A 12,865-nucleotide genomic window follows, 5' to 3' on the forward strand; every position below is an offset into this window, starting at 1 on the left:
GAAGGATTGGCTTTTCCTGCTCAGAAAAGATAAGTTGATTGTTGTTTTCTTGTTGTTTGCTGTCTAGGCTGTTAGAGAGACGCCTGTCCCCTCCAGGTTCTGAGGGAGCAGGCTGGCTCTATTCCCCTTCACCATCTTAGGGATTTTAGGGTATTTGCAGCCCAGGCATGAGGACACGTTATTCCCACCTTAAGGGTCTGAACGTGGGCATAGCAGTATAGGGAGAGCTGGTAGGGAAGAGTCAGGAGGTGACCCTGTTCCCCAGCTTCTTGCCTAGATACTTGTTTGTTTATTTTTCTGTGTATCTGATATCCTGTCCGTTGTGACAATATATGGACACTGCACAGTACCACTTCTCCTGTCCTGTATACTGGGTGTAATCCTCAGTATCTGCTCTTATTCTGTATATATGGACACTGCACAGTACCACTTCTCCTGTCCTGTATACTGGGTGTAATTCTCAGTATCTGCTCTTATTCTGTATATATGGACACTGCACAGTACCACTTCTCCTGTCCTGTATACTGGGTGTAATCCTCAGTATCTGCTCTTATTCTGTATATATGGACACTGCACAGTACCACTTCTCCTGTCCTGTATACTGGGTGTAATCCTCAGTATCTGCTCTTATTATGTATATATGGACACTGCACAGTACCACTTCTCTTGTCCTGTATACTGGGTGTAATTCTCAGTATCTGCTCTTATTCTGTATATATGAACACTGCACAGTACCACTTCTCCTGTCCTGTATACTGGGTGTAATCCTCAGTGTGCAGGAGCCAGTGGACGGGTGTGGTCGTGTGTGGAGGAGCTCCTGCTGATTGTCCAGCCACTTCCAGGGATTTTTCCACCTTTCCCAGCCCAGGCCCTGCCTCTCTCTCCCCAGGGAGGTGGTGGGGTCCTGGGCAATGAAGCGACTGAAGACCCAGGATCCTACTTCCCGGGGTAGGCCGGCGGGAGGTAGGGGAGGTGAGCTACCGGCCTCAGTTCCATCTTCCGCCTCGGGGGTCAGAAGATCCAGCAGGAGTCGTGGTGCAGCGGCCCCTGCAGCCCCCGAAGGTGAAGCCGTGTCCATCGCCGGCAGTTCCAGGAGGGCGGACAGTAGCCCTCCAAGAGGTACGCGGAGTGCTCCTGGGGATGGGCTGGTTCCGGTTCAGGCTGACTGGAGCAACATGAAGCCCCAGGAACTAATCGCTGTTTACAGCTCCCGGATCACGGCCTACCTCCGGGAGTACGAGGAAGCGAATAGGACCCTCAAGAAGGTGAGGGAGAACCTAAAGCTTGAGAGGGGGAAGGTGGACAAAGCGGCCAGAAAACACAGGCCAGAAGTATCAAAAAAAATTAAAAACTTAAAAGAAGTTATTAAAGAGCTGCAGGAAAGAATGGGGGCCATTCTGGATAACAGTGGTCCCTTCAAGGAAAAGCTCATGAACGATCAAAGGTTTAATGAAATGGCTGGAAACAAAAAGCAGCAAGAAGATGACTCCTCTAGTGAGGAGGAAGAGTCGGACATGGGGGGGCAACCTGCGGAAACAGGCATCACCGCAGAGCAGGTATGCCTGCCCCCCACTAGTTCTGACGAAGAAAAAGACTACAGTGAGAGCAGCGGAGTTGGGGGGCAGCTTATGGCCGAAATACGCCACCTGGAGTCCCCCAAAATTTGTGAGGACATTTGTTTTGGTAATGAATTACCTGAAGATGAGCCGATGGGAAAGAGGAGAAAAACAAAGACATTAAAGCCAGAGGTGAGGTATGTCTATGTGACCCACCCTGCGTGCCCTGGGCCAGCTGAAAAGCCAGCTCAGGGCACGAACCCCACCATCCTCCCTGGCCCGGTCTCTGCTGTGGGATCGGTGCGTAGGAGTGGGGAGACAGACGTGGCAAAGATGGCGCAGGACGCCGTCCCTGTTTGCGGTAACAGGGGCGGTGAGGAGAAGCAGGAGGGGCCAGACAGGAAGGCTCCCGGGGCGGGTGGCGAGGGGGGCATGGTGGGTGGTCGGGTGGCTCCGCCCGCCTCTGCTGGGGCACTGGACAAGTGCCAGGTGGAGGTGCGGCAGGGCGGTGTGGCTGCCACTGCCCCCCTTGCAGAGGTCGTTGCCGGGATCCCTGTCCTGGGGTCTGCCTCCTCTGCACCGGTCTGCTTCGCCGCTCCCATGCGCCCTGCAGTCCCCCCTGTCGGTTTTGGCATGACAGTGGGGGACGGGGGGCTGGGGGTGGTGGGTATGGCTGTGGGTGGGGGGGTAGCGGCCGCGGGTACAGCGGTGTCCCGATCCGGAGTTGCAGGGGGAGGGTGCAAGGTGGCTGCCTCCGCCCCTCCCAATTTGTATGCCCAAGTCCTTGCTGGGGTTCCAGTCTCCTCTGCCCCGGTCTGCTCCGCTCCAGTCCCTTCCGCTGGTATTGTCGTGGCGGCGGGGAGTGGAGGCGCAGTGGGAGTGGTCAGGGGTGGAGTGGGTGGGGCTTTGGATATCCACAAAGTTGCTCAGAGCAGTGTGTGTGTAGGCAGAGAGGGAGGGGGCGGTCCTGATGCGAGTGTGGTGCGCACCGCCCCTCCCTCCTGCACTGTCCGTCAAGTGGATAAGGCCGGCGTGGCTGGGACCAGTGGTTCTACAGCCCGCCGGCCCGAAAAATCAGGAAAGACTGGTAAAAATGTGTCCAGCAAGGAGATGATGAACAAAACAAATAATGTAACCTCGGTTCCCTCTGGCCCAGCAGTGTGTGTGGGGGGAGGGGAGAGTGTGGTAGTGGGCACTGAAGAAGTGGTCACTTGTGTAAATACAGTTTATGTTAGTGGTGTTGCCCCGGGCCCTGATGGAGGGGTGAGTGTTGGAGGTCGGCCGGCCACTGTACAAGTGGACGGTGCGCCTCATGTAGCCCCTTCAGAGGGGTCTGGAGTGGCACCTGCTGTAGAAAGGTCTGGGTGGGGTGGGGGTGGGCCCGGTCCGGCTGCCCCTCCTGCGTCGGTTACGCCTGGCAGAAGTTATGCTGGTGTGGTCGCCGGCGCAGGGGGGGAGGGGCGGTCCCCATTGTCCTCCCCATTACCAATGTCTGGTGACGGTAACTTGCAGCGGCAACTTCTAGAGGCTCTTAGGAGAGGGGAGAATTCCATTACAGTAGGGGGGCAGCAGGTGGATCTATCCTTCTGGATAGACAGGCATGGCCTGCGTGCCTTCCGAGAGCAAGGCGGGGGCGAGACCACCTGGTCCTAACCCACAACCGGCCCCGGGTCAACCAGGCGGAATGCTGTCTGTCTGAAATGGAGAGGCAATGAAGCGTTCCCTACCAGGAAGAGGGTGGCAGAGCTTCTCTTTCGGATGGGCATCAGGGCATGTGACATATTTGCCCTGATACATCCGTATGGCACCCGGGAGTTTGATGTCAGTTTTGCCCGGCCAGAGGGTCTTTGAACTTTTCTGGTCTGGGTATGAACTGGCAAAAGACCAGCCGGACTGGCAGGGGTTTTTTGTGCAAGCGATAACCCGCCAGAATGAGGTCAAGAAGGTGACAGTTCTCACCCGTAACGAGTCACTTTCTTGTGTTGACATCTTGACCTGGTTGAGCAGGTACGGGGACGTCCAGGGTCTTCCTAGCAAGAACCTGTATGAGTTTGGCATCTGGTCGGGTGCCTGGACGTTTCAGATTAAGTTGAAACATTCAGGGGGGTCGGTTTCCCACATACCATCATCTGCTTTCCTTGGTCGGCATAGGATCATGGTGTTCTACAGGGGGCAGCCTAAGCTGTGTTACAAGTGCGGCAGCCCTTCGCACTTCAGCGCCAGCTGCCAAGTGCAGAGGTGCGCGTTGTGCGGGGGTGAAGGCCATCTAGCTGCATCTTGTGGGCAGATTAGATGCAACCTCTGTAGTGAGCTAGGGCACCCGTTCAGTCGTTGCCCTCGCTCTGTCGCCAACGTGGCTCGTGCACGCGCGGAGGCGAGTCGGGAGGCCCCCACCGCCGAGGCGAGTGCTGGCGAAGGCGACAGGGCAGTGGGGTCGATGAAGAGAAAAGATGGCCCGTCCCAGCAGAGACGGAGGGAGAGGCGTCAAATGGAGAGGGGGCAGGTGGAACCCCGTCCTGGGGTGATGCCTGAGCCCTCCCAAGAGAATGCCTCTCCTAGAGCTGAGACCCTGGGAGATATCGAGGGGAATGAGGAACTCAGGAGACTAGACCGTTCCGAGGTGACTCTGTCCTCTTGCTACGAGAGTGCAACAGAGGGGAGTGAGACAGAGTCTAAAAGAATAAGAAGGAAACGTCTGACCAAAAAAAGATCTAGCCCGACTAGAGTGCCTGTGGAAGGCAAAGCCAGCTCCCCCCTGGACCTCTCTAATCCTGACTCTCTTCCCCTGGATCTTTCCAACCGGTACCTCACCTTGGATGAGATCTCCGCCTCCTCTTCTTCCGGGGAGGAGGTTCAAGGTGGGGAGCCGGAGGGGCAAGAGAAGGAGCCTCTGGAAGGGCCCGCGCCCCCCTCCGGTGAGGATGCAAGGTCCTCGGGAGGTGGGGCGGGTCCAGACACTGGGAATGGGAATGACAAGGGTGGTGCGAAGGGGGAGGCGGTGGTGACTAATGAGATGGACACCACTGTCTCTCTCAAAAGAGATCGCGCCACCTTAGGGGGTAGCCCCAAGAGGGGTAAGAAGAGGAACAAGAAGAACAAGAAGGGGAAGGGAAGGAAGAAGGCCGTCTAACTTAATCACTCTGTATGGCGGCACTCACTCCGTTGACGCTGGCGACCATTAATGTCGCCAGTATTAAATCGGATGCGGCTAGGTTTGCAGCCTTTGATTTTCTCAGCCGGGTTGAAGCTGACATTTTATTTTTGCAAGAGACCAGGCTGCCAGATTTGGCGGCTGTGTATAAAGCAAAAAAGAAGTGGAGGTGCGGTCCATCATATTGGTCTCTTGCGGCTGAGCCGTATAGCGGAGTGGCGGTTCTTTTTACCGCACCAGTAGAAAGCCGACGAGTGATTGAGTTAGAAATGGGGAGGTGTTTGATTCTAGATGTCCTCATGAAGGGTCAAGAGCTTCGCCTGATAAACATCTATGGTCCCCAAACCAGGTGGGATCGGAAGCGTCTCTTTATGAGGATCAAACCTTTCCTTTTTACGAGTCGGCAGGTGGTCTTTGGCGGGGACTTTAATACAGTCACAAGGTCCCAAGCCCGGGGAGGCGCCAGAAACCGGCTGGCTTATGATAGTGTATCCCTGAATAGCATAGCTAGCGAGGCTCGCCTGGTGGATGTCCACATTAGGCACACCCCAGGCCACGGTGGTTTCACTTATTATAGATGTAGTCAGATTAGGTCTAGAATAGACAGGTTTTATTTAAAGGAGGAGACTACTTTTTCACCTTTAGAGGTGGTAGAGGTGGAATTCTCTGATCACTGTCTAATTATGTTCTCTTTGAATGTTGCAGAATCCCCCCAAATATGAAGAGGCTATTGGAAGCTAAATTCGGCCCTCCTGGAGGAAGCAGAGGTGAGACAATCCTTTAAGGACTTCCTTCAGAGTCAGGTAGAGTTGCTGGATCTTTGTGACACTAAGTCTGAGTGGTGGGAGATATTCAAAGATCGGGTGGCAAAATTCTTCCGCCAGCTCTCGAGCCTCAGGTCCCTGAACATGTACCGCTTGTATCAGGGTCTGAGGAGGAAACTCGAACAACTGGTCTCGACTGGAGGTAGCCGAGAGGATATCTCCAGGGTGAAATCTTTGCTTAAGAGGTGCCAGTACGATAGGCACACATCTTTGGTTTTTGAGAGGGATTTCGGGAAGTACCGCTCGCCCGACCCTTACAGAAACTGTAAGATGTCAGTGAAAAGTAAGTTGGTGACGGGACTGGTCGATGGTACGGGATCTCTGGATAGGTCCAGATCAGGGATCTTGGAAATCGTCAAGTCCTTCTACTCGTGCCTCTTGAGGAAGAAGGATCTGAATTGGGACAGGATTTCGGCTTTCCTGGCTGAAACCATCCCTGAGTCAAGAGTAGACCTCTCTCTTGGCGTTTTGATAGAAGAAATCAGAGAAGAGGAAGTCAGCCTGGCGATCGAAGGGCTTGCCCTAAAGAAGTCGCCAGGCCCGGATGGCTTAACATCCGAGTTTTATAAGACCTTTAAGGACTCCTTGGTTCCCCTCTTGACTAAGGTATTCAATGAGTGCCTTTCCTCGGGTGCTCTGCCGAAGTCAATGAGGAGGTCAGCTCTGATCCTTATATCAAAGGGTAAAAATCTGAGCCGTATTGAGAATTGGCGTCCCATAGCGCTTCTCAATACGGACAGAAAGATCCTGGCCAAGATACTGTTTAAACGGTTGGTGCAGTTTGCGCCCCGGCTCCTTTCGGAGACCCAACATTGCTCAGTTCCAGGCCGCAGCACGTTTAGTGCTGTGCTCGGTGTCCGAGAGACAGTGGAGCAGAGTAGGGCGGGTAACTGGAAGGGGTACATGCTGGCTTTAGATCAGGCAAAGGCTTTTGATCGGGTTGACCACGAGTTCCTCTGGGCAGTCCTTCTGAAATATGGCCTGCCGGGAGGGTTTGTCGATTGGTTAAAGATCTTGTATGCGGGGGCAGAGAGTTTCCCGCTGGTGAACGGTTGGTCTGGCAGCCCTTTTGAGGTCGGGTCTGGAGTCCGCCAGGGTTGTCCATTGAGCCCGCTCTTATACGTGTTTGCGATTGATCCTTTTATTAGGAGGATTGATCGGGGACCGTTAGCGGGAGTCAGGATGAGTCTGGAGGAGCCAGAAGCCACTCTGAGGGTGGTGGCGTATGCCGATGATGTCACTGTTTTCGTGTCCTCGGGAGGGGAGGCGGAATACGTGATGTCGGAGGTAGAACGCTACTCGGAAGTCTCCGGGTCCGTGATTAACCGGGATAAGTGTGAGAGTCTCTGGCTGGGAGGGGGTGATCCATCTTTCGGTCTCCCGGACACCCTCCCAGAGCCCCAGTCGTCAGCCAAAGTCCTAGGCGTTCAATTCGGCCATGGGGATTATCCCACCCAAAATTGGGACAGCAGGCTGACTATCGCCGCTCAGAAGGTTGACCAGTGGAAGGGTTGGTCTTTGACCCTCAGGGAAATGGTGAACCTGATCAAGACTTACCTTCTCCCTTTGCTTATCTATTTGGCCAGTGTATGTGTCTTGCCAGAACCTCTCTGGACTCGGGTTTACAGTCTGTTCTTTCAACTGTTATGGGGGAATAGGCTGAACCTAGTCAAGAGAGAGGTGACATACCGTACGAGGAGATTAGGGGGGTTGGGTATGGTCAACCCAGTGGTGTTCCTTGTGAACACCTTTGTTAAGATCAACCTGGCAAACCTCTGGAAAGAGAGGGCTCCTCCGTGGGTAGTCTCTTGCAGGGGTTGGTTTCGGCCTTTCTTCCAGGAGTGGGAGACAGGAGGGCAAGTGAAGGATTTGCGTACACCTCACGGATATCTTCCGGCTTATGTCACCCCGATTATGAAGGTGATCCGCCAGTGGGGTTTGGGAGTGAGGGAAATCAAGACCCAGTCAAGGAGATCCCTTGACTAGAGGGTCTTGTTGACCCACTTCTGGAAGCCCCTGGCCCTTAAGGATTGCCCAAGCCGGGATCTAGACAAGGGGTTACAGTTGTTAAATTCGGCAAGGATCCCCTTGAAGTTTTGGGACTTGGCTTGGCGCTGCTTTCACGGGAAGCTGTATGTAAGGGACAACTTGAAGTACAGGAACTCTGATGAAAGGGGTTGTCCCCGGGAGGAGTGTGGCGACATACTGGAAAGTAAGGAGCACTTCCTGCTTCAGTGTCCCTTTAATACAGAGGTATACAAACGGGTGGGTGCATCCATTGGCTGTCCTAGGCTAGCCAACCTCTCCTATGCGGAATGGGCTTATGGAGCATTCAAAGGTTTGGGAGGAAGGGACCCATGCACAGCTTTTATAGTTAGCATAGTGATCAGGTACTTCACATGGAACGCACGGTGTTTAGTTTCAACCCAGCAGAAAGTCCTCCCTGTGGAAGAGGTGTGTAGGAACATTCTAGGTGACCTGGCGAAGGTTCGCTCTCTTGAGTGCGAGAAGGTGTGTACGGATGGGGTCTCTTACCTCTGGAGAGGCTTCACCTTTGATGTGCCTTAGCCTCAGTAGCACTTTTCCTGGTGTTGGGCTGAGGCTTTCACATTAGGTTTTTGTTTTGTATTTAAGATGAGTTTTTGAAGGAAGGTTTGCAAATGACTGAACTTGGGCCTTCGGGTGGATTTTAATATTGGTTTGTATAGATTGATATGGTTGTTATAAGATGTATATATTGTATGATAGGGTAAGTGGGGTGTAGTTAGGTTGGGTGGGATGGGGTGGGGAGGTTCATATTTTTGTGTGGGGAGGCCTGCATCCAGCCCTGGACTATGCGGACATAGGAGGACATGAGGCGAGGGGCTGGGTGTGGGTGGTGGAGGAGGCGGAGGTTGGCCCTGGGTGAAGGTGATGGGATAGATTGGTAGGGTTAGTATAGGTTTGTTTTCTCATATATGTGTGTAAAAAAAATAAAAAAAAAATTTAAAAATATAAAAAAAAAAAAAATTATTATAGTTATTTGATATTTCTGTTATGATTATTTTATGTTTATTATTTTTTATTGTAAGAAGTTGTTATTTAGTTTCTGTTCTGATTCATTTGTATAAATTTGTATATAGTCGGGGCTCAGCCGGATCGGATGTTTACGTTAGGCTAGGTTTCATTTTCTCCCTTTTTTTTTTTTTTTTTTTTTAGTAGGTATGAATGAGATAGTATGCATGTAGCTGGGCCAGTAGGGTAAGTGTATATACTTTATAACTTGTTTGGAAAATTTTATGGCAACGTTTTTGTATTTTTATATAAAATTAAAAAAGAGTTCCTCAGTATCTGCTCTTATTCTGTATATATGGACACTGCACAGTACCACTTCTCCTGTCCTGTATACTGGGTGTAATTTGTATTGTGTTTGTAATTTATTATGTTTTGAGTTCTATATTTACCCTAGAGTTTGTGTCTGAAAACTCATTTATGTGGCTGTTCTACGGTTTAAATTCATTTTGGGGTGTGATAAAGAAATTGTGATTACTACTTTCTGCTGATTAGGTTAGCAATGTTTGGTGTGTATGTAACTGAATGGCACAGTGTGTGACGACACCATCATCACTGATGATAACACCTGGCGACTTGTGGGGTGGATTGTTCTTAATTTGCGCCAGGTATACTGTTTCTTTGCCCATCCTTTTGGGGAGGCAGTCAAGGACCTGACCTATTTTTTGATGTGTCTTTCCTATAGCTGTCTGACTTCCACAGCAACTTGAATAAATTATGCAATGCCTTTTGGTCTGACTAACAAGCCAGCAGATGTATGGGAAATGACCTGCTAATTACATCACCTGTGGATTGCATTACCCCCATGCTGTGTATTAGGAGCTGTGCAGCCTCTCTGGCTGAAGTGGAAAAGCTGTGTAATCGGAATGACACTATGCTGTCAGAATGAACTTACAACCAATGATGGAACAGCAATGATGATCTCCCACCAGTCCTATGGGGGCCAATGCACTGAAATGGCGGCTGACCCAGTCATCGGCGGCTATTCTACAGGACATCAGACTAGGGACTACAGTTCCATCTGGTGGACTTTAGAACTGCTCTTCTGCCCAACCTCGAGCCTAAAGATTTGGTGTGAGGGTCAAGGTTGGGACGATTGGGTCACCTGGCCACATGCCTCGCTGTACACTGCCAGCTCCCTAAGTTTGACGCTACCTCCACTTGGTGGGTGCCTGCCCAAAGTGGGATGCTACTGACCAGGGTACTTGGGCCTGGGTCCTCCCCCTTACTGAAGGTGCAAAGGTTTAATCCCTGATGAGCCAGTGGAAGGGTAAATCGCTGTCACCTGGTCCATCCTGTGTCCTTGCTGGGACTGTACTATATGCTGTTGTACCCTCACCCTGTGTTGTCTGAGTAGTGTTCCACCCACGGGAAAGGAGCACGGGCATTCTGTGGTATGAGCCCTGGCCCTGCACGGTCTTTATGAAGATAGGCAAGCCAGATAACGAGAGCACCCACTGACCCCGTGTCTACACACAGTGCATTACCTACAGTAACAAACATTCTGTGCATCAGAATATCCTGATGTACAGTAAGTAATGAAAAATAGTAAATGATGGTGGGTCTGTGTATGCTCTCTGTATGTTTGTATATGCCGTATTAAACAGCACTCTGGAAACTCAAAATTATATAAACTCATGCCATACTCACTATAAAACATATACCAGTACTAATGCTATACTTTTGATTTATATGTGAGGTTCTTGGCAAATACATTTTATGCAAAATATCCCTCAACTACAGTAAGGTGAACTTTTTAGGACGGGAACTTGCACTAAATGCTACATCTTTTTTTTCCAGCTGGCTCCCAATAAATTTAGGGAAGGCAGGTTCCTCATATGTACTGAGCCCACTCTGTATCCTACCTATGCTGGTGCCAACTGGCCTCCAATGAATATAGGAAGAGCAGCATTAAGCTTTATAGTGCATTCATCAACGCGTGAAAGAGATGTTTTAGTCAGGAGTGCATGACCCAAATGTTGTCTCTAAATTTATTGGCGGCCAGTTGGCAGAGGTAGCATTTAGCTTAGGTTCCCGTCCAAAAGAGGTCACCTTAGTGTAGTGGATGGGCACAAATGATTTTGATCATATACAGTACAGACCAAAAGTTTGGACACACCTTCTCATTCAAAGAGTTTTCTTTATTTTCATGACTATGAAAATTGTAGATTCACACTGAAGGCATCAAAACTATGAATTAACACATGTGGAATTATATACATAACAAACAAGTGTGAAACAACAGAAAATATGTCATATTCTAGGTTCTTCAAAGTAGCCACCTTTTGCTTTGATTACTGCTTTGCACACTCTTGGCATTCTCTTGATGAGCTTCAAGAGGTAGACCCCTGAAATGGTTTTCACTTCATAGGTGTGCCCTGTCAGGTTTAATAAGTGGGATTTCTTGCCTTATAAATGGGGTTGGGACCATCAGTTGCGTTGAGGAGAAGTCAGGTGGATACACAGCTGATAGTCCTACTGAATAGACTGTTAGAATTTGTATTATGGCAAGAAAAAAGCAGCTAAGTAAAGAAAAACGAGTGGCCATCATTACTTTAAGAAATGAAGGTCAGTCAGTCAGCCGAAAAATTGGGAAAACTTTGAAAGTAAGGGCTATTTGACCATGAAGGAGAGTGATGGGGTGCTGCGCCAGATGACCTGGCCTCCACGGTCACCGGACCTGAACCCAATCGAGATGGTTTGGGGTGAGCTGGACCGCAGAGTGAAGGCAAAAGGGCCAACAAGTGCTAAGCATCTCTGGGAACTCCTTCAAGACTGTTGGAAGACCATTTCAGGGGACTACCTCTTGAAGCTCATCAAGAGAATGCCAAGAGTGTGCAAAGCAGTAATCAAAGCAAAAGGTGGCTACTTTGAAGAACCTAGAATATGACATATTTTCAGTTGTTTCACACTTGTTTGTTACGTATATAATTCCACATGTGTTAATCCATAGTTTTGATGCCTTCATAGTCATGAAAATAAAGAAAACTCTTTGAATGAGAAGGTGTGTCCAAACTTTTGGTCTGTACTGTATATTTGCCAAGAAACTCACATTTTTACAGCATTAGCACCAGTATTTTTAGTTTTTTTTTAGTTAGGATGGCATTAGTTTATATGTTCTGTGCTTCCAGGTTGCTGTTGCATTGTTTGCTTTTTCATTTTCAGCTATGGTGATCCGCACATTTGTGTATGCTGTATACATAGCGTTGACACATTCTGCAGCACTATACAGACATTATCATCACTCCCTGTCCCCAGTGGAGCTCACAATCTACGTTTCCTATTAGTACTGAATTTCTTTGGAGTGCGAGAGTAAACCCATACAAACACGGGGAGAACATACGAACTCAATGCAGAACATACGAACTCAATGCAGATGTTGTCCTTGGTCAGATTCAAACCCAGGACCCCAGCGCTACAAAGCACCAGTGCTAACTACTGAGTCACTCTATACATGTGTGTGTGTGTGTATATGCTATATGTATGTGTGTATATGTTGTGTATGTACTCTATATTGTATATGTGAGTATATACTGTATATATGTAGACACCAAGAGCTTGACTCATTCCTTTCCATAGGGACAAGCTGAGGGCGAGCCCCAGAAATTTGCAGCAAAGTCTGAATGTTCTACGGTGGGTTTTGTCATGGAGCTTTTCCCAGATTTTGCAACAGAATCTACACTTTGCTTTGGAAAGTGTAAAGTCTAAGGCCAGACCTTAAGAAAAATGCTGCAAAATATACATTTTCTCTGGATTTTCTGACTGACATTGGAAATCTACAACACTGGCAGTGGGGGTGCAGGGGAGTTTACTTTACCCTCGGCTAAACCAGTGAGAATAAAAAAAATAATAATCCTACGGTGAAATATAATATAAAACATGAAAAACATCCCATACATCTAATGATCCTGTCTTTCTTCATTTCTTCCCTCTTTGTACAGACAGGGTAAATTTTATAGGTCATCATCGATCAGATCTTATTAGCAGGATAACAGATGTAGATCCAGTTCTACGTGGTCTCTGGGACCATGATCTACTGACTGAGGAACAGTACAATGATGTGATGGAAAAGAAAACATCCCGGGAGAAGATGGAAGCTCTGTGTGATATCATCAGTCACTGGGAGAACACTGGGAAGTTTACGGCATATACACTTCTCAGGAAATACAGTAAAGAATTAATCAAACACTTGGAAGCACAAGCAATGAAGATAAGAATTTTACATCACGGGGGTATGTCTAGAACATTGTGTGACACTTTACATCTGGTTGTCTTTAGATATA

At 49.3% G+C, this 12,865-nt stretch overlaps 1 protein-coding gene across 3 annotated transcripts in view; it reads left to right on the forward strand.

Moving 5' to 3' along the window:
• LOC120986628 overlaps positions 1–12,865 on the forward strand; it is a 163,517-nt gene that overhangs the window by 59,544 nt on the left and 91,108 nt on the right. For 2 of the 3 annotated variants that reach the window (XM_040415292.1, XM_040415294.1), the window contains one exon: positions 12,524–12,814. In XM_040415292.1, coding sequence (XP_040271226.1) covers positions 12,524–12,814 — 291 coding nt within the window. The remainder of the gene's footprint in view (positions 1–12,523; positions 12,815–12,865) is intronic. The other variant, XM_040415295.1, reaches the window with a different exon arrangement.

Source organism: Bufo bufo, chromosome 1 (genome assembly GCF_905171765.1).
Source record: "Bufo bufo chromosome 1, aBufBuf1.1, whole genome shotgun sequence".
In the NCBI taxonomy this organism is placed as follows: Eukaryota; Metazoa; Chordata; class Amphibia; order Anura; family Bufonidae; genus Bufo; species Bufo bufo.